We start from the raw sequence: 22,101 nt of genomic DNA, 5'->3' as shown, positions 1-22,101 counted from the left end.
TCTCTTCAACAAGGACTTATGAAACACATTATGGATTTTAAATGTGACAGGAAGAGCCAAACGAAAAGAGACCGGATTAATAATCTCCAAAATCTTGTAAGGTCCAATAAATCTAGGCTTAAACTTAGGAGAAGCCACCTTCATAGCAATATTTTTTGATGATAACCACACCAAATCACCAACCTTAAACTGGGGACCAATGGTCCTATGTCGGTTGGAAAACCGCTGGGCCTTTTCCTGGGAGAGAGATAACTTATCCACCACTTGGTCCCAGATCTGGTGCATTCTCTCCACCACAGTATCAACCCCTGGGCAGGCAGACGGCTCCGCCTGCCCTGAAGAAAATCGAGGATGAAACCCAAAGTTACAAAAAAAAGGTGACATCAAAGTGGCAGAACTAGCTCTGTTATTTAAAGCAAATTCGGCCAAGGGCAAAAATGAAACCCAATCATCCTGATCAGCGGAAATAAAACATCTCAAATATGACTGCAAGGTCTGGTTTGTTCTCTCTGTCTGCCCATTGGTCTGAGGGTGAAAGGCAGAGGAGAAGGACAACTGAATTCCCAGCTTGGAACAGAAAGTTCTCCAAAATCTAGACACAAACTGAACTCCTCTGTCAGACACAATGTTCTCAGAAATCCCGTGCAAGCGAACCACCTGTTGCAAAAACAGGGGCACCAACTCAGAGGAAGACGGCAACTTAGGGAGTGGTACAAGATGAACCATCTTAGAGAACCTATCACAAATCACCCAAATAACAGTCATCCTTTGAGAGACAGGCATATCGGAGATGAAATCCATTGAAATATGGGTCCATGGCCTCTTGGGGACAGGCAAAGGCATCAACAATCCACTAGAGCGGGAGCATGATTTAGACCGGGAGCACGTCCCACAGGACTGCACAAAATTCCTGACATCACGAGACAACGTGGGCCACCAAAACGACCGACTCACAAGATCTCTAGTACCAAAAATACCTGGATGACCAGCCAAAGCAGAGCAATGAACTTCAGACATCACTCTCTTCTTCCACTGGTCAGGAACATACAACTTTCCACTGGGACAACGCTCAGGCTTGTCTCTCTGGAATTCTTCCAGAGCACGTCTCAAATCGGGCGAGATGGCAGAAAGAACTACCCCTTCGCCTAAGATGGTAGCAGGTTTGGTCACCACAGGAGAATCAGCAAAGAAACTCCTAGAGAGTGCGTCTTCCTTGACATTCTTAGTTCCAGGAAGAAAAGAAACCACAAAATCAAAACTTGTAAAAACAAGGCCCACCTAGCCTGTCTAGGGTTCAAGCGCTTAGCCGACTCTAGATAAATCAAATTCTTGTGGTCGGTGAGGACCACGACTTGATGCTTAGCTCCCTCCAACCAATGTCTCCACTCCTCAAATGCCCATTTCATGGCCAAAAGTTCCCGATTCCCCACGTCGTAGTTACGTTCAGATGGAGAGAACTTTCGGGAAAAGAAAGCGCAGGGATTCATTTTAGATGTTACAGGATCCTTTTGGGACAAAACAGCTCCTGCACCAATCTCAGAAGCATCCACCTCTACCTGGAACGGAAGTGAGACATCAGGTTGCCGCAAAACCGGGGCGGAGGTGAATCTTCGCTTCAACTCCTGAAAGGAAGAAACAGCCTCCGGAGACCAATTTAACACATCACCACCCTTCTTAGTCAAATCAGTCAATGGCTTGGCAATACTAGAAAATTTTGCTATAAATTTCCGATAAAAATTAGCAAAACCCAAAAACTTCTGGAGGGCCTTCAAAGAAGTGGGCTGAACCCAATAATAAATGGCCTGTACCTTGACTGGATCCATTTCAATAGTTGACGGAGACAAAATAAATCCCAAAAATGAAATCCTCTGTACCCCAAAAAGGCATTTAGATCCCTTGACATACAGGAAATTCTCTCTCAAGATCCGGAACACAGTCCGAACATGTTCCACATGAGAATCCCAATCCTTGGAGAAGATCAAAATATCATCCAGATAGATAATCAAAAATTTATCCACAAAATCTCGGAAAATATCGTTCATGAAGCACTGGAAGACAGAAGGGGCATTAGTGAGCCCAAAAGGCATCACCAGGTACTCAAAATGTCCTGCAGAGTATTAAACGCTGTCTTCCATTCATCCCCATGCTTAATGCGAATAAGATTATACGCCCCCCTGAGGTCAAGCTTGGTAAACCAGCAAGCACCTTTAACTCTGGAGAATAGATCGGAAATCAGGGGTAACGGATACTGATATTTAACAGTAATCTTGTTGAGGGCACGATAATCAATACAAGGTCTTAATGATCCATCCTTTTTGGCTACAAAAAAAACCCCAGCACCTAAGGGTGAAGAGGATGGTCTAATATGACCCTTCTCCAATGCCTCCTTAATATAGGATCGCATAGCCTCGTGCTCGGGTACAGATAAGTTGAAAAGCCGACCCTTGGGGAATTTACACCCCGGGTTCAGCTCAATAGCACAGTCATAACTCCTATGAGGAGGCAAAGACGCAGACTCATTCTCACTAAATACATCATAAAAGTCAGCCAAATAGTCAGGAACATCATGTGACTGGGGAGAGGTGGAGAAAACAGGAGCATCACTAAGGGCACACCGACAACCCCAACTCACCACAGACAAAGATTTCCAATCCAGAACTGGATTATGGATTTGTAACCAGGGAAACCCCAGAACAATGGTATCATGCAAATTATGCAACACCAAAAATCTGCAATTTTCTTGATGGTCTGGGGCGACCCGCATCACCACCTGGGTCCAAAACTGAGGTTTATCTTTAGCCAAAGGAGTAGCATCAATCCCCCTCAAAGGGATAGGCATCCGCAGAGGTGTCATAGGAAAGCCACAACGTTTAGCAAAATCCAAGTCCATTAGGTTTAGAGCTGCTCCCTAATCCACAAATGCCTTGGCGGAAAATGTGGACAGGGAGCAGATCAGAGTAATAGCCAGAAGAAACTTAGGTTGAACACCACCAACAGAAAACGTGTGTGCAAAGCGTTTCTCTCGTTTAGGACAGACAGAAATAATATGCGAGGCATCTCCACAGAAAAAGCACAACTTATTACGCCTTCTGAACTCCTGACGCTGCTCTCTGGAGAAAACTCTATCACATTGCATAGGTTCAGTCATTTGTTCAACAGGTGGCAACACCTCTCGTGCAGTTTTGCGTTCGCGCAAACGCCGATCAACCTGAATGGCTAATGACATAGAATCGTCAAGACCAGAGGGAACAGGAAATCCCACCATAGTATATTTTACGGCTTCTGACAAACCCTTCCGAAAGAGAGCAGCCAAGGCATTATCATTCCAAGTAGTAAGTACCGCCCACTTTCGTAATTTTTGACAGTACAATTCTGCAGAATCTCGACCCTGACTCAATGCCAGCAGGGTCTTTTCAGCCTGATCAATGGCATTAGGTTCGTCATACAACAAGCCCAAGGCTTGAAAAAATGCGTTCACATTAGTCAGAATAGGATCATCTGGTTTCAAAGAAAACGCCCAATCCTGGGGACCGCCACGCAGCAAAGAGATGACAATCTTAACCTGCTGCGCCGAGCTCCCTGACGAGTTAGGCTTCAAGGCAAAAAATTATTTACAATTATTTTTGAAATTCAAAAATTTAGACCGATCACCACAAAATACATCAGGTGTAGGAATCTTTGGTTCAGCAGCATGTGAATGAGCAAGGTAGGCAGAAATTCCCCGCACTTCTGCAGCAAGCTGCTCCACACAATCAGACAATTGCTTTATCTCCATTGAGAGAAAAAAAAATTCCCCCTACGGCCTCAGAGATATAGAGGAAAAAATATACACACTTTTTTTTTTTTTTTGCAATTCTTTCCTGCTATTGAGTACCCTAGGATCTGCCGTCAGGCGGGTGATTCTGTTATGATTGAGTGACCGTAGGAGGCAGACACAAAAATAGAAGCTACGTCCAGAAAACCAGAGGAGCTGGCAACTATCCAATTGCAGACCCCTGAACATATCAACACAACTAGCAGTAGCCATGGGGGGTACCTACGGTGCCCTAGACCCCTCGAACACAGTCGGAGGACTATATAGCCTAAAGATAGAAAGGGAAATCTAAACTGCCCCAGAGCAGACCCCAAAGTAAAAGGCAGCCCCCAACATATAATGACGGTGAAGCAAGATGAAAAAACACTGACACAGATAGAAAGATAGGCTGAGCAAACGTTGGGGCCCAATCTAATCTAAACAGGAAAGGAAAGGAAAGCTGCTGTCTGCAATCGGCAAAAAACCCTATCAAAAACATAGGCCAGCAAGCTGAAATGGAAAAAGACCCTGAAGCAACTAAGCTTCAAAACTAAATCAGCACTCTGGTATTTTCAGGAGACAGAGCTAAGGAGTTCAGCTCACCCCAGCAGGGAATGGCTGAAATCCAGAAAAAACAAAGCAAGGCACAAATGCAAAAAGCCAGGAGGAAAACTTAGCTTTAGCAGAGCAGGAATTCAGACTGGACTCCAAGGATACCACAGAGAAATCACCCGCAGGGAGAATGGGCGTATGCAGCCTTATATCCAGTCTGTGACTCCACTCAGCCAGTCATCATCATTAATCTCAGGTGTCTGATAATCAGACTCACTACCTCTCCTTACCAGAAGAGGAAGTTCCTCGGGCCTCAGTGATGAAGGGGAAAATGAACTCACAATAATGATGTTTCTGGAACATTCTAGAATCTCCCATTTCACTCTGATGAGGAAATCAGCCTGTCATAGCTACAGCATCCCCCTCCTTATTCACTTACAGCTCTCTGCCTGCATTTGGTAACAGGACACTGTCCATTTCCTGTGGAGCTAGGAATGTTAATTACACTGAGTGGAGAGGATGTCTTTTGTTCTCAAACATGTGGCTGAATAAAGCTATGGGAGATATTAAAACAAGTCATATCGCAAAAACCATATGTGACAGGGATATAATAATTACATTTCTGCTAAGGGCACGAAACCAGCTTTCTAACCCCTAGTTTTCACGGTTCTAACGCCTCCAGAAACTGAGATATGGATTGCTCCCAAATGGAGTGTCTTAATTATGGCATGTTTGATGTTGTTTTATTGTATTCGATAGACTACAACCAATTATACCATATGTGTGTTTATATGAGCTTCCCTCATTCAGATATAGTTATTATAAGTTTTACAGTGAAATTGCAATTTGGAGAAAGGGGGACTGAACTTCCACAGACTGCCCCTTTCGTGATTTAACCGACCCTAGGCTATAAGGTACCCCTCCCTTACAATTCCTGAGTTGAAGCTGCAAATGCCATGCTAGAAAGACCGGCAGATGTCCGGGGATGTGTGGTTGACTGTCCCTCCCCGAGCCACATGGGTTGCCTAAAGAACCATAAGCAACTGTAAGTGTAATTTCTGTTTTTTCATCCATGTTATTTTTATATTTATAATGTACATATTTAATGTCTCACCTTTGTAACAACTTTTATCTATGTAATCACTGCCCACATTTTGGGAATAAATGATAAAATTATTAGTTTGTCTTCATGCTCTAAGAAACGAACTATGCGCCTTTTTTAGATAATCGCTACTAATTTGGGGGTTTGCCATGGACCCTCTTAATTAACACTTTGATTAAGTGAATCGTGGCTGGTGGCAGCGTGGTGTGTTCAGTTGGTTAGGCTAGTTGGCAGTACGGAAGGGTCATAGATGCTGAATGAGTGGCCGCGGCCAAAGCATCGATAAATCCCTTACTGCAGTAGTCTAATTGCCCATGCACAACAAGCAGCCCATCCGGAGACTAATTATCCTAGGTGCAGTTCCCTGTCTGACCTGAGGGTAAGGGGGGCGCCGGAGAGCTGCGAGTTCCAAAGTGGAACTGAGAAAGTGGGATATCCTTAAATCCCCGCAGTTCTTGGAAGGTTGTTAGCAGTGGTGGGGCATCCAAAATAACCCCCCTGTGATAAATTGTCAGGGCAAGATAAGCTTGCTGTATTTTTTTCACATGGTACCAACGGAGGGATAACTAAGATAAGCCCCCACTGTGCCTGTGATAGCCATGTGCCGGCAGTGCGTCGCATCCCTCCGTCCACTGACATACCCGTGTCAGTGGTGGGATCGTGACATATTTGTAGCACATTGTGCTGTCGTCACATCTGCGTTTTGCTACCACTCAGACATCAACTATCAGGAGAATCCAATAGTTAACATAAGAAAAATGGATGTGGTCTGCATGTACTGCAATGCCCTGAAGTGGAAAGATGAACCGCCATGTTTATACTGTGCAATTGACAAGGTAAAACTGTTTCCTCTCCTCTCACCACAAGATCCCCTGAAGTCTCTGATGCCAGGCACCACTGCAATATTAAACCTTTTCTAGGACAACATCAGGAAGTTGATCTCCTGCTTCCAAATGACATCATTTGGTGCAAAAAGAGAAGTTTTGTCCACTGGATTTATGCCCACATTCATAGTCCAAGGACAGATTTACCACTCAGTTGGCTCACTGCTTCTATTACAAGGAAAAGAACTTCAAGTTCTTCCACTCTACTTCAAAGGATATGTAGAAGCAGATGTTGCCTTGATATTGTCACTAACTTGCAGTAGCAGTTCCTTCACGTAAACAGTCCATATGTTCAACTTTTGAAGAGTGCACTTGAGTGCACGCCAAGCGACGATCACAAAGTTGTAATCAGAGCTGACAAAACACCACAAGGTGAGCATCAGCGGCAATTCAATGCCCCTACATTTGATGAGGTAGCTATTAGAGATGAACGACTTTGCCTTTTTTAGGGTCAAGTCGGGTTTCATGAAACACGACTTTCTCAAAAGTTGAATGAAATCGGCCGACTATAGGGAAAAGTCGAAGGTCCGACTGAAACACGAAACCCAATGCAAGTCAATGGGGAAGCAAAGTCGGCAGGGAGTGGAGGACAGTAAACACACCTACATGCCGGACCGCTTTTTTTAAATTGCGCGAAAACTTTTCCTCTCTCTCTCCGCTGCATATGTCATCTCGTTGCCCTCAGTGTGCGTCCTTGCTCATTGGCTGAGAAAAGGCGCCTGTAAGCATTATGGGAAATGCGACTTTGGCGCTCCGGTCGCCGTCCGCGTGGCCAACCTCACGCTATGGTTGAGTTTTGCTTGGAGAAAGTCGGCGACTTTTGAATCTGACCAACCTGTTTCGCTCAACTCTAGTAGCTATTTTGATTGTGGGTAACGAGTTTCACAGCCATGACATTGTGCATCAGAAAAGGAACAATGGTGGCAGAAACTCACAGGTCCTATGATGCACTGCAATATCCAATTTTCTTTTGGCAGGGACAAGATGGCTATCATTTTGAAATACCTCAGACAAATCCTGCAACAGGCAACCCTTCAGGGAAAACAGTGTCGGCCATGGAATTCTCGGCCAATAGGATCATGACAAGAGTTGGTGAGGAAAATCACATCCTCAAATGCAGACATCTCTTCCACCAATTAATTGCCGACATGTATGCAAAAACTGAGAGTGAACGTATTCGGTATTTCCGACTAAATCAAAAGAAGCTCAGAGCCAAGGAATGCATTCACCTTAGAGATGCTGTGGCAAATGATGTTTCTTATAACGAGCTACACAGCTAGTTACTATGCCCGGACAACGCCGGGCTCTTCAGCTAGTCAGGTATACAACATAGGTGGACCTTCCCTCTGACTTATCACTGCGGCTCATTCCTTCTCAGGATCAGTGAGGTTCCCAAACATCTAGCTCCTATCAATCATAACTAGTGATGAGCGAGTATACTCGTTGCTCGGGTTTTCCCGAGCATGCTCGGGTATCCGAGAATTTTGGCGTGCTCGGTGATTTAGTTTTCGTTGTCTCAGCTACATGATTTGTGGCTGCTGGACAGGCTGAATACATGTGTGGAATGCCTGTTTGTTAGGGAATCTCCACATGTATTCAGCCTGACCAGCAGCCATAAATCATGCAGCTGCTTCAACACAAACTAAATCTCCGAGCACGCCAAAATATTCAGAGGACACCCGAGCATGTTTGGGAAAACCCGAGCAACGAGTATACTCACTCATCACTAATCATAACGTTATGGCTATCCCAGTAATATGCATCACTTTACAAGAAGAGACGAGCCCTATAACTGTTCCAAAGCTCATAGTATACAGTCATTTCCTACCACTAATTGTTGTGATGGGTAAAATTTGCCGTAGATATAGCAATACAAGTTGTACCTTACCTCGACAAATGACCTGTAAGGTTTTGACATGTCAATCTGGAGGATATTTCCAATGATTGGTAAGGGTTTCGGTCCAGGCGGAAATTTTTTATTAACATCTTTGTTCCGTTTTTTTAAAAAAATTATCAAAAATAGGAAAACGCTAACAAACAGAAGAATTGTGACGGGATCCATAGCAAACACGTGCCAGACCGTTCTACAGAAGAAAAATAAAAGGTATGTTAGATCCATTGTCTCAGTCCGATGGTGATTCATGCACAATAATGACACGCATATGCTCCATATTGGACTAAAAGCTGGTGTTTGATTGGACGGTAATGTTATTGAACTCCAATATGACTGGAAACCACGTACTATTTAGTGATAAGAGAGTATACTCGTTGCTCGGGTTTTCCTGAGCATGCTCGGGTGTCCTTTGAGTATTTTGGCGTGTTCGGAGATTTAGTTTGTGTCGACGCAGCTGCATGATTTACGGCTGTTGGACAGGCTGAATACATGTGAGGAAGGCCTGTTTGTTACGGAATCCCCACATATATTCAGGCTGTCTAGCAGCCACAAATCATGCAGCTGCGTCGACACAAACTAAATCTCCGTGCACGCCAAAATATTTGGAGAACACCCGTGAATGTTCGGGAAAATCCGAGCAACAAGTATACTCGCTCATCACTATTAGTATTATAATTTTTCATCACAGTGGCCAAACTGCCATAGCCACTGTAAAAAATATTAAATTGAATCTGTCGGCATAATATATAAGGGTAGAGACCTTGATTTCAGTGATGTGTTCACTTACTCAGCTGCATTCTGTAATGATGATGAATGTTTTACCAGCAGGAGATTACCTCTAGAGGACTGGTAAACCTGCTGCCTTGTAGTGCTCCACATTCATCAAGTATTTCCCCTCACCATTGATTTGAAGCTTTCTGCCTATGCACAGTGTACACAGAAAGCTTCCAGTCAGTAAAGTGGGTGGGATTATACAGAGCTTGGCATTCAGAGAACTGGTAGACCTGCAGCAGAGAAAACAGCGATTTTATCAAAATTACAGCATCTGACAAAGTAAGTGACTTATCATTGGAATCGGAGTTTCTGCCCCTAATTTTTCACCTTCTGAATTGAGGGTAATTCTAATTATTCTGCTCCAATTATTTGAGATAAATATAACGTTCTACCTTACCTGGATATCTGGAGTAACGACACAGTCCTTTCTCTCCGTCTTCTCGTTGTGAAATGTAAGGCTTGCTGTGAACTATACATATATGTGAGGATCTGGATAATCATTAAACCACAAGTTATCACTTGATCGAACGTCGGTGAGGATACCAGACACTAAACATTGCAGCATTTCGGGGAAACAGTCACATTAAGCACCCAGTCTGCTCCGCACCCAGCATAATGTACAGCAAAGGGGGCAGAAGAAATTGAGAAAAAAGATTGTGGGAAAACTCGGAATAAAACTTCTAATTATCGCAATTTCTTCTAATTCGGGTCATAGTAGTCCAGTGGGCGGTCATCCAATGAAAGCGACCTCCCACTGGACTCCTAAAGTCACAACGAGCAGAGATTTCAATCAAAAATTATAATTTATATAAATCTTTTCCCACAAGCCTATGTATCAATCTGTAATAGTAAATTTGATTATATGACATGGTCAAATGAAAAATGGAATTATATAGAATCATATTCATTCTCTATGTACATACCAGAAGTACTGTACCAAATCCACCCTTTAAGGCATCAATCAACTTTTGTCCTTGAAATAAATACATCTAAAACTGCTCCAAAAAAGGAATACGTTTTGGATATCTCTTTGAAAAGTCCTGGCTTCTTCATTGTCCAAGCCACAAACCTGTTGCTGATCCAAAAAAGGAATAATTTTTTGGAAAGCTTGTTTCTCCCTTCAAGACATACGACATATGTTTACATCATGTGTCATGTCCCTGACGCTGATACGGGCTCTGGCGCTGATCACACATCTTTCCCCTCACATGGCAGTCAATTCAATTAATTGTCATGTGCCTTTAACAGCCGTGGGTGGAACGGTGCTCCACACATGGCTGTTAACCAGCTAAATACGGCTGTCAATTTCTGAAAGTAGGATTTAACCAGCCAGAAGCAAGTCACAAGTTCCACCCATCAGTGCCCCTGTCACATGATAGGGGGGCACCAATGGGTTGTCATGATAACAGTATAGCACAGGCGATCGGACAATTGCAGCTTTAAGTCTCCTAAGGGGACTATTCAATACTGTAAAAATTAAAAAAAAGTTTTTAAATATATGAAAAAAATAAAAAGCACAAAAGTTCAAATCACCGCCCATTTTGCCCCTAATGAAAATAAAAAAAATAATAATAGATTCACATATTTGGTATTGCTGCTTTCAGAAACGATCAATCTTTCAAAATATAAAGTAATATCAGATCAGTCAATGGCATATTGAGATAAAAAAATGGAAAAGCCAGAATTATTTTTTTTGGTTGCTGCAACATTGCAATAAAAGGCAATAATGGGCAATCAAAACATTAAATCTACCCCAAAATGGTAGCGATAAAACTTCAGCTCAGGGAGCAAAAAATAAGCCCTCACTAGCCCCAGATCCCAAAAAATGGAGACAAACGCAAATTTTTTTTTTCCTACAAATTTCTGAATGCTTTTTTATCACATAAATAAAAAATAAAGTTTACATGTTTGGTATCTGCATACTTATACTGACCTGGAAATCATATCAGCAGGTCAATTTTACCATGTAGTGAACATGGCAAATAAAAAAAACAGAAAAAACAATTGTGGATTTGCATTTTTTTCAGTTTCACTGCACTCTTGATCTTTTTCTTGTTTTAATAATAATAATCTTTATTTTTATATAACGCCGACATATTCCGCAGCGCTTTATAGTTTGCACAAATTACCATTACTTTCCCCAATGGGGCTCACAATCTAAATTACCTATCAGTATGTCTTTGGCGTGTGGGAGGAACCGGAGAACCCGGAGGAAACCCACGTGAACACAGGGAGAACAAACAAACTCCTTGCAGATGTTGTTCTTGGATTTGAACCCAGGACTTGAGCGCTGCAGTGCTAACCACTGAGCCACCAAGCTGCCTGTTTTCCAATAGACTAAAAGGTAAAATCAATGGTGCCATTTAAAAGTACACTTCATCCCTCAAAAGTAAGCCCTGATATGGCTATATTGACAGAAATATAAAAAAATGATGGCTCTCGAAAGAAGGGGATAAAAAAAAACAAAGCTATTGTTATTCTCCATAAAGGGATAATTTTTGGGCCACCATTTGTCAAAAATTATGTTTTTTTTTCTGTATACATCTCAAGCGGATAAACACTATTACGGTGAGCAGGCATTTTTCCCTCCAAAAGGATCATGTTCGGACATTATTACCTTCTAAAACTACCCCAAAATATACATCAGTGCCGTGCATTGTTAAACAGCCTCTTTGTTTCCCATGGTTTACCCATAGCCATATACTGTATGTTGAGGACACTCTGATATTAATAAAGGCTGTGTTTGCATTAAAGAGCTTGAAATGAGTTGGATACAGTCCTCAGAATGTGATACATGTCTTTATTGGGCGACTGGAAACTTTGCAGCAATTGAGATTCGTGGCAAATCAATTTGCTGAGAGGCAAACGTATGGAAAAAGCTGGCAAACTTAAATTTCAGAAAGATTCAATCATCTCTAATGCAAAACTGTGCAGACGGAATTGCTCTCGTCGACTGTGCTGACGAGCTCTCAGTGTGTTCATGTTGGCGATCTATAAAAAGTTTGTTATCATTATTTTAGTATGCACAAAGGTCAGTTGGCAGAGAACTGGCATATTTAATCACAGCTTCCTAGGGGTTAATTACAGGGTGGAGTTACTTGTAAAGTTTTCACTTGTGTAAAAAGCCGCTAACTGCGGAAGACAGAAGAGAGAAGGCTGGATCAGTGCAGTGTGTTGTGTCCTGAGTACAGTCGGCATCTCAGGACTGCAGGTACGATGGCTTTTCTTACATTTTTCTTGAATTCTTTATTTAAATGTCTCAATCTATCTCATATACATCTTACCTAGTTCTCCACAATAATAGTATCATGATTGCTCCACCTGCAGTGAGTGACAGTTTTACAGCCCTATGGAATCAGGGTCATGCTGAGCTGTCAGTTTGGGTGAAAGCTCAGTCATCCAATCTAGTGCAGGGGCGGGCTGAGCTGTCGGTATTTTGATTGACAGCTTAGCCATCCAATCTGAGACTGGGATGTGCTGAGCTTCATTCAAGTGTTCCCTTTTCTAAGGCTACTTTCACACTTGCTTTTTTTTGCAGCGCGTTTTTCCCGCAAAAAAACGCATGGAAAAAACGCATACAAACGCATACAAATGCTGCGTTTTTTTCAAGCATTTTTATGCGCATGCATGAAAAAACGCAGCGTTTTTATGCGTTTGTATGCGTTTTTAGTGTGTTTTTACCGCGTTTGCGTTTTTTTCCAACATTAGGTGGCCTCACCAAAAAAATCAAGATAGGGTTAGGATTAACACTAACCCAAACCATGACTTTACTAACCCTAACCCTTAACCAAACCATACTAACCCTAACCCTTAACCAAACCATACTAACCCTAACCCTTAACCAAACCCTACTAACCCTAACCCAAACCCTAACCCTAAACCCTAACTAACCCTAAACTCTAACCCTTAACCAAACCATACTAACCCTAACCCAAACCCTAACCCTAAACCCCTTAACTAACCCCAACTCTAACCCAAACTCCTAATTTCCATTGTCTAACCAATGGTCGACAAAAAAACGCATGCGCAAAAAAAAAGCATACATGAGCATGCCAATGCACACGTATGCGCACCCATAGACTTACAATGGGTGTCTTGCTGTAAAAAAAACACATTGCGCGCACATGCGTTTTTTTGAGGCAAGTCGGACGCCCAAAAAATGCAACAGGATGCATTTTGTGCGCCCGAGCGCACACCACAAAAAACGCATGAGCGTAAAAACGCATACAAACGCATGTGTATGCGCACATAAGAGCATCCCATGCAAAATATAGGGAAAAAAAGCGCATGCGTTTTTTAGCGCTAAAATACAGCGCAAAAAACGCAAGTGTGAAACCAGCCTAAGTGATTACCCAGCTACTTAGCTTAGCTCTCAGTTCCAGATCTCTGCCAGTAGCAGCATTTGCTCAGTGGTACATGATCTATTGCTGCCTGTCCTTGAACCTTACTCTGACCATTCATTTGTCTAGCCCCATTGTTTTAGTCTGCTATCTTCCTGGTATTCTGACCTTGAACCATGATGTGACTATGCCTTTTTCTTTTCCCTTTAGTTTACGACGTGCTCTCTTGGTATATGACCCCGGAACATTTGACTACCCAGTCTCTCGACTTGTCTGTGAGTAGTGACTCGTGTCTAGGGTAGTATACAGGGGGTTGGACAAAATATTGAAAACACCTGAAAACATCAACAAAAGTTAGTTTAACATGGTGTAAGTCCACCTTTGTGGCGATTACAGCCTCACTTCTCCGAGGTATGGATTCATACAAGGTGTGAATTGTTTCCAAAGGAATTGTAGCCCATTCTTCAGTTAAAACACCCTCCAGTTCTTTGAGCGACGATGGCGGCGGAAAGCGACATCTAACTTGAAACTCTAAAATCGGCCATAAATGCTCAATAATGTTGAGGTCTGGGGATTGTATGGGCCAGATGAGATGCTCAACTTCATTATAATGTTCCTCATGCCATGCTTTAACGATTCTAGCAGTAAGAATTGGTGCATTATCATCCTGAAAGATGGTGTTCCCCTCCGGGAACAGTGCTTGAACCATAGGATGCACTTGGTCGCCCAAAATGCCTAAATAATCGCGGCTGTTAATTCTTCCATGAAGGGATATCATTGGCCCAGCCGATCTCCACGAAATACCACCCCCGATCATCACAGAACCACTGCCATGTTTTACGGTTGGGAGAAGGCAGTCTGGATGGAATGCTTCTTTCGGCTGTCTCCAAACGTACACTCGGCCGGAGGTCGGAAATAGGGTAAACGATGATTCGCCTGAGAATATCACATGTTTCCAGTGCTTTAGGGACCTATTCTGGAGGTTTCTACACCACTCTAAATGCTTGGAAACATTTGTCATTGAGAGCAGCGGTTTTCGAATTGCAGCTCTTCCGTGGAATCCAGATTTGTGCAGCTCCTGACGAACAGTTTTCGTGGAATCTGGGTTCTTTAGGTGTTCATTGAGCTCAGCAGTGATTTTTGGAACCTTGGTCTTGCGATCCTCTCTCACAATTCGCTTTACAGTTCGACGGTCTCTCTCATTCAACTTCGACTTTCAGCCGGACCTGTGCTTTGCTGTGGACATTTTCCTTCTCTTTCAAACGCAGTCATTACTTTGGAGACAGTACCTCTTGACATGCCAAGCATTCGGGCACTTTCTGTTACACTAGCGCCTGCCATACGAGCACCAACAATTTGGCCTCTTTGAAAATCCGAGAGGTCTGCCGTTGGTATCAGGTTTTCATCAATGTTATTACAATTCTGTAAAACAAGCAGTTAATTTACATTCGCATATCACAACACAAATAATCAACTACAAAACATTACCATATGTCACGGTTTGCATGTTTATAGCATGTTCGAAGATTATGATGCCAAAACGTTAGGTGCTTCCATTATTTTGTCCAACCCCTGTATATTGTAGCTTGTGCACTATAATAAGTTTGACTATGTAGGGAGTGTGTATTGTGTATATGAGCCATCTATCTGGGCACTTGTTTGTGACTACATGCCTTTTGTAGCATATGTGGTTTTTTATATGTAGTCAGGATGCCAATTTTACTTGTTAGTTTGTGCTTATGGAAGCAATGCTCTTTAAAAGGCCCAAAGTTAAATATGAAACGTGTCTCTTGTATTTTAGGCAAAAAATATACCGTATATATACTGTATATATAGTAGAAAAGCCAAGACTGGGTTAAATTGTAGCACAGGTCTTAATTAGACCCGCCTGGCCTGGCTTTTTTTCCAAGAATCAGGGCCTGTGTTTACTAAGTGGGTCAGCCGGCTGGATTTTGAGCAGAGTCAAGTGTGAGCTATAACTGGAAGAGAGACAAGCCAGAGTCTTTTTCTGAATAAAGACTGCATGAGTCAGTTAGGAATGCTCCGCCGTCTGTGTGTTGGAACTGCGAAGAACGTGTGGAAGCTGCAACCGGTTTAGTGCAAACTGCCCATGGAGTTGAATACTTCTGTTTCGTGCCGGAAGCTGCTGGAGCTGAAGAGGATACCTAGATTTATGGAATCTCGACTCTTTATTGTACAGTATAACGTTTGCGCGTGGAGAGTGGGCTGTAATCTGTTCTGGTGAGCCTTACCTGACATATATGTGGCAGCTAAATGATCTGTATGTTTACTGTGACACATTTGTGTGCAGAAGAGGTTTTTTTTGTGTAGAACCCATTGGAATTTTATAAAAACAATAAAACTGCCCCTTTTTGGACCAAACCAAAGGCTGTGTGAAGGTTGCCCAATGCCTATCTAAGGCTGGTTTCACACTTGCGTTTTTTTGCGCTGCGTTTTTGCACCTGCTTTTTTTCCTATTAATAACATGGGTGCGCATTGGCATGCATTTGTATACGCATGCGTTTTTTGTAGTGTGCGCCCGGGCGCACAAAATGCATCCTGTTGCATTTTTTGAGCGCCCGACCTGTCTCAAAAAAACGCATGCGCACGCAATGCGCACAAAATTCACCCAAACACCCATTAAAGTCTATGGGTGCGCTGACGTGCGCATGGTCATGCGCACATCAGCGCAAGAAAACGCATGCGCAAAAAACTAAAAAAGCATAAAAACGCATGATGCGTTTTTTTATGTGCATTTGCACTGCGCACGCAGTGCAGCGCAAAAAAACGCAAGTGTGAAAGTAGCAGTGTGTCCGTAAAGTTATGGTGCACTTTTGACCAGTCACAGGAAAGCAACAAAAGATGATACAAATGTGAAATTTGCACCAAATAAAAGGAAAACCCTCCCAGTTTTCAGTTTTTCAGAATCCGTGACCAAAGTGCTACGTGAATATCAGCACGTTTATAACAAAGCGCCACCACTAGAGTTGACCGACTTTGGTCGGATCGGGTTTCATGAAACAAAATTTTTGCAAAAAAAGTCGGAGCTTCGTCCGAAACCTGACCCCAATGCAAGTCAATGCGGAAAAAAAGTCAGAATTGAGAAGATGACATTCATGCATCTAGCCAGTAGCCACTTTGTAGCTGTAACAAAGGGGGCCCGGAATAAGTCCAGATCCCTGGATTTAGATTTGAAGGTGAAGGCTTGGGTTCCTCTGAAACCTGCTAAGCAGTGTTTCTCAACTCCAGTCCTCAAGACCCACTAACAGGTCATGTTTTCAGGATCTTCCTAGAGCATGCTTTGTGCGCTGCAAGAATTCTCCAGTTTCAGACCTAGGAACAGAGAGTATGAATGAGTTATACTTACCCCCATGCCATTGGGTGCAGCTTCGTTCCCTTCACTTGTATTGCGCCAAAGCAGAGACCCGTCTAGTGATGTGGCCGTCTAGTAGACGTGACTGACTAAAGGGCTCAGCCTCACTTCACACAAGTGTATGGATATCGAGGCTTCGCCTGCTCGCCGACGTATGTATAACTCATACATAAAAAAATGTAAATGGACCTGAAAATTAGTGTAACTGCATTGACATGTTGCATAAAATGACATAACTTTGACATATTAAAGTCCACACAAGCAACAAAGCGATCCGCACCGCTAATACACTGTAGGCTAGTTTCACACTAGCAATTGTGTTGCATTCTTGTGCGCTGGGCGTAGCGCCAAAAGGGTGCAGCGCCAGCAAAATCAGACGAGCTCACGATCAGCACACCAAACGCTAAGTATAGGGTACGCTGATCGCATGCACAGACATGCGATTGGAGGAGTAGATGACCGGAGGGGGCATGGCAAGGGCGGGGCTTAGTGGCGGCCCTGCGCTGCGCCCGCAAACGCTAGTGTGAAGCTAGCTTCAGGCACAATATTCCATTGGTGAGCCAAAACGCTGTCGGCATTAAAACCAGGACCTTCGTGTGCCTACCCGGAAAACAACAATACTAATAGTCCATATGAAAAGAAAAATGGATGGCACTCACCGATCTGTAAAATCCAGTATTTATTTCAAAGATTAAAACATCTCCATCGGGAGAATGGGAGAAGGAGTATGAGAGCGACAACGGCTGTTTTGCGCTATTGTGCTTCTACGGGTCATGCCATAGAAGCGCAATAGCAAGAAATAGCCATCGTCACTTTCACACTCCTCCCATTCTCAAGTTGAAGATGTTTTAATCTTTGACATATTAAAACTAAGCTCCTAAAATATAGTTAATAGTTCCTATTAATAAGAAATATAGCTATCATTGCCATTGGGACAGGTGACAAGCAACAGCAAAACAACTAATTTTCTTTATGAAAACCTTCTCAAAACACTTCCAAGTCAGTTATTTTTTTTAAGCTCAGGATCAATCAGACTGCAGTTTCCCCTTAAATTCCCAGAAAAGGTGGATAGATTTAATGGGTCATGAACTCCTCTGTTTCAGTGCTGAAGACCGTTACAGTATGTTCATGTTATGATACAAGTAAAATAGAAAATCAAATTATTTGCCTGTATTTCGAGCCAGGATTTTCCAAGTGGAAGCAGCTGAAATACTAGAATTGTCATGCGTGATGTGCCTATGAAAGACAGAAAAAAAATATCCTGCCTGGAAATGTAGGCATCATCTTACATGGGATTGGTTTCGGGATTTCATAAAATCTTTGTCCTTTCATAAAACCTTGAGACTTCTAGCTCCTTTACATCTCAGCAGATTATTTTGTCAGTAGAAGATTGAAACCATTTTTCGGTCAACCTTTTTTGCTTTGGTATTCATCACAGCAGACCTCATGGGCGCCTTTTTTTTTATTCACTGGGATGTTGTCCTGGAATTTCCCACTAATATTAAACTCCTGATGAAGATCAGGAGTAGAATTGAGTGAATTTGTTTGGGTCCCTGCTTATTCGGCAAGCTATAGCGCTTACCGAATAAACTACAGAGGGAACCCGGAAACATGGAGCGCATCGGCTGATCAGCTAATCGACGCTGCAGCTGCACGTATCGTGGCTGTGTCAGAGCCACAGCACATGCACAGAGTCCAATACATAGGTTCTCATCACATTTGAAGGAACTTTGTGGGGTCTATATGATAGAAAATACCCAAACATGACAGCATTCTAAAAACTTCACCCCTGAAGGTGCTCAAAACCACATTCAAGAAGTTTACTTACCCTTCAGGAATTTTTGCAATGTTTAAAAAAAAAAAAAAAAAAAAATTTAGCTTTCGTAAACAAAAAAATTACTTCAGATTCATTTTTTTTTATTTTGCCAAGGGTAACAGGAGAAATTAGGCATGAAAAGTTGTTGTGCAATTTCTTCTGAGTACGCTGATACCCGATATATGCAGGTAAACCATTGTTTGGGCGCACAACAGAGCTCAGAAGGGAAAGAGCGCCGTTTGACTTTTCAATGCAAAATTGGCTGAGATCGGACGCCATGTCACGTTTGGAGAGCCCCTGATGTGCCTAAACAGTGGAAACCCCCCACAAGTGACACCATTTTGGAAATTTGACCCCATAAAGAAGTTATGTAGATGTGTAGTAAGCACCTTGAACCCCCAAGTGCTTCACAGAAGTTTATAACACAGAGCCGTAAAAATAAAAAATTATATTTTTTCCACAAAAATGATTTTTTCATCCCCAATTTTTTATTTTCCCAAAGGTAACAGGAGAAATTGGACCCCAAAAGTTGTTGAGAAATTTGTCCTGAGTATGCTGATACTCCATGTGTGGGAATAAATCACTGTTTGGGCGCACAGCAGAGCTCAGAAGGGAAGGAGCGCCGTTTTACTTTTTCAACGCAAAATTGGCTGAAAATAAGATCGGACGCCATGTTTGGAGAGCCCCTGATGCTCCTAAACAGTGGAAACCCCCCACAAATGACCCCATTTTGGAAACTAGACCCCCAAAAGAACTTATCTCGATGTGAGGTGAGCACTTTGAACCCCCAAGGGGAGAATGATGAGAGCCGTGTTCAGCACCCGCTTACTGTAACGCTTCTTCCTTGGCACCCATCTTTGTGGTACTGTGGTACATGTGTGCTGCAATTATTACACATGTACACTGATATCCCCTCTACCGGAAATATCAGGATGTGTGAAAATGGCATTATAGCGGATTTTTCTGTTTGGCAGCTGTCACACACTAACAGACGCTTTTATAGCAAAAAATAGTTTTTGTATCACCACATTTTGAGAGCTATTATTTTTCCATATTTTGGCCCACAGAGTCATGTGAGGTCTTGTTTTTTGTGGGACGAGTTGGTGTTTTTATTGGTACCATTTTTGGGCACATGACATTTTTGTTCGCTTTTTATTCCGATTTTTGGGAGGCAGAAAAAACAAAAACCAGCATCGCTTTATTCAGAGAGATATAACGTTTTTATTTTTCTGATGATGGAGCTGTATGGAGGCTTGTTTGTTGCAGGACAAGATGACGTTTTCAGCGGTACCATGTTTATTTCTATCCGTAGTTTTGATCGCGTGTTATTCCACTTTTTGGTCTGCAGTATGATGATAAAGCATTTTTTTGCCTTTTTTTTTTATTGTGTTCACTAAAGAAGATAACTAGTGGGATAGTTTTATAGGTCGGGTCATTACGGACACGGCGATACCAAATATGTGTACTTTTATTGTTAAGATTTTCTTTTCATTCAAATATTTATTTAGTTATAGAATATATATTTTTATTATTATTATTTTTGTAATATTTTTACAGTTATTATTATTTTTATACTTTATGCAAACATTTACACTTTTTCCCACTATGGAACAATCATTTTTTTGCAAGCTGATTGCTTCTATAGCATGCAGATGAAGTAGCATCTGCATGCTCTAGAAGCTGTAAGCACTGCACTTACTGCACTGACACAGATAGGCTTGCTGATTATGTACTGTGCATAACAGGAAGTTTTTTTAGCTCCGGTAACCCGGATGTCACCAAGACAACATCGGGTTACCATGGCAGCGATCTGGACACCGTGTCATGCCGCGGGATCTCTGATCCAAAGGTAGACAGGCTGTCAGCCCTGTGCCTGCTTCTGGAAAGCTGCAATCGCGTTCGATCGTAGAATTTCGGGGGTTAAAGTACCAGGAGGGGTCTGTGACTGCTCCAGGCACTTAGCGCCAGGTGTCAGCTCTGAGAATCAGCTGACACCTGGCTGCGATCGGCGGCCGCACACCACCCATCTTCGCGGCCAATTGCTATGACGTACTAGACCGTCCATGGTCAAATTGTGCTGGGCCACATGGACGGTATAGTATGCCGGAAGGCAGAACAGGGATAAAGGGAACCAGCTTTTTTTTTGCCAATACAAGATGTGGCCACTGCCTTTCAGGGCTTATCTACAGCATTCTATAATGCTGTAGATAAGCACCAATCTGACCTGGGATGACTGCTCAGCACATGTAGAAATACATGTAGCCGCACGATCCGGTCCCAGTGCCGACGACAGGTTTTCATGCGAGAGACTTGCACTCGAATCATGGGAGTCTCTCGCAACTGAGTATGATGCCTTACCCAGAGCCTGGCGGCTCGTTCCTGTGCGCCGGCATGCTAGACCCTTTCAAACTGATGCCACGTATGCTCTTACCCCAGACACGGGCGGGCATTCCCTCATCAACCTCAGAAAGGTGGCGTTATCTCTTCATGCAAGTGGGCAGGAATCAGCATGCTCGGCATACCTGTAGAATTTGCAGGAATGTGGGATGTCGCTATGGACAAGAGACAGATCAAGAGTTAAAGTATTTATTAAACAGGGAATATACTCCACACAGGGAGTGAGAGATTGAAAGGTAACGGAAGGGTAGTAATAGGACGAAGGACGGGAAAGGAATTTTGGAAGGGGTAGAACTGAGAGTGTGGCAGGGTAGGTCAGGGATGAACAAATGTTCAGTAATAAAGAGATGCAACTTATCAGTCTGTAGTCTTCTTGGATGCAGCTCCTCAGGGTTCCAACGGTGGCACCGACAACAGCTGCACGGGACGTCTCAGCGAAGTCTGAGAGCCAGGAGGATTTCCCGTGCTTAAACGTGTCTATCACGGTACTGAGTCCAGTGTGAGGGACCGACGGAACAGGACGTCACTCCATTGTGTACACAAGACCTCAGCTATGGGGCTTTGGCCTAGCCACCTGTTCCTCGCTGTCCCTATGTACAAGAATATAACTGCTATAATACTGCCCCTATGTACAAGAATATAACTACGATAATACTGCCTCTATGTACAATATAGCTACTATAATACTGCCCCCTATTTACAAGAATAAAACTACTATAATACTGCCCCTATGTACAAGAATATAACTACTATAAAACTGCCCCTATGTACAAGAATATAACAACTATAATACTGCCTCTATGTACAAGAATATAACTACTATAATACTGCCCCTATGTACAAGTATATAAATACTATAATACTGCTCCTATGTACAAGAATATAACTACTATAATAGTGCTCCTATATACAAGAATATAACTACTATAATACTGCTCCTATTTACAAGAATATAACTACTATAATACTGCCCCCTATGTACAAGAATATAACTCCTATAATACTGCCCCTATGTACAAGAATATAACTACTATAATACTGCCCCCTATGTACAAGAATATAGCTACTATTATACTGCCTCCTATGTACAAGAATATAACTACTATAACACTGCCCCTATGTACAAGAATATAACTATTATAATACTGCCCCTATGTACAAGAATATAACTATTAT

The 22,101-nt window shown here is 42.6% G+C and overlaps 2 protein-coding genes across 2 annotated transcripts in view; one reads left to right on the top strand and one right to left on the bottom strand.

Annotated features, from left to right (window-relative positions):
• The window catches only part of LOC141098563 (cytochrome P450 2K4-like), a 61,465-nt gene extending 51,892 nt beyond the window's left edge, over window positions 1-9,573 (bottom strand). Inside the window, exons 1-2 of the mRNA XM_073586463.1 lie at window positions 9,397-9,573; window positions 8,220-8,415 (exon numbers count right to left, since the gene is read on the bottom strand). Of these exons, the coding sequence (XP_073442564.1) occupies window positions 8,220-8,415; window positions 9,397-9,500 (300 nt within the window). The 5' untranslated portion in view covers window positions 9,501-9,573. The remainder of the gene's footprint in view (window positions 1-8,219; window positions 8,416-9,396) is intronic.
• Window positions 9,574-12,075: 2,502 nt separating this feature from the next.
• LOC141098562 (cytochrome P450 2C23-like) overlaps window positions 12,076-22,101 on the top strand; it is a 77,391-nt gene continuing 67,365 nt past the window's right edge. The window contains exons 1-2 of the mRNA XM_073586462.1: window positions 12,076-12,210; window positions 13,550-13,614. The gene's annotated coding sequence lies outside the window, so the exon portion shown is untranslated. The remainder of the gene's footprint in view (window positions 12,211-13,549; window positions 13,615-22,101) is intronic.

The sequence above is a fragment of the Dendrobates tinctorius genome, unplaced genomic scaffold (assembly GCF_039654945.1).
Source record: "Dendrobates tinctorius isolate UK_male_01 unplaced genomic scaffold, ASM3965494v1 ptg000093l, whole genome shotgun sequence".
NCBI classification, from domain to species: domain Eukaryota; kingdom Metazoa; phylum Chordata; class Amphibia; order Anura; family Dendrobatidae; genus Dendrobates; species Dendrobates tinctorius.
The sequence above is the reverse complement of the archived record's forward strand: the minus strand, read 5'-3'. Positions and strand labels throughout refer to the sequence as shown.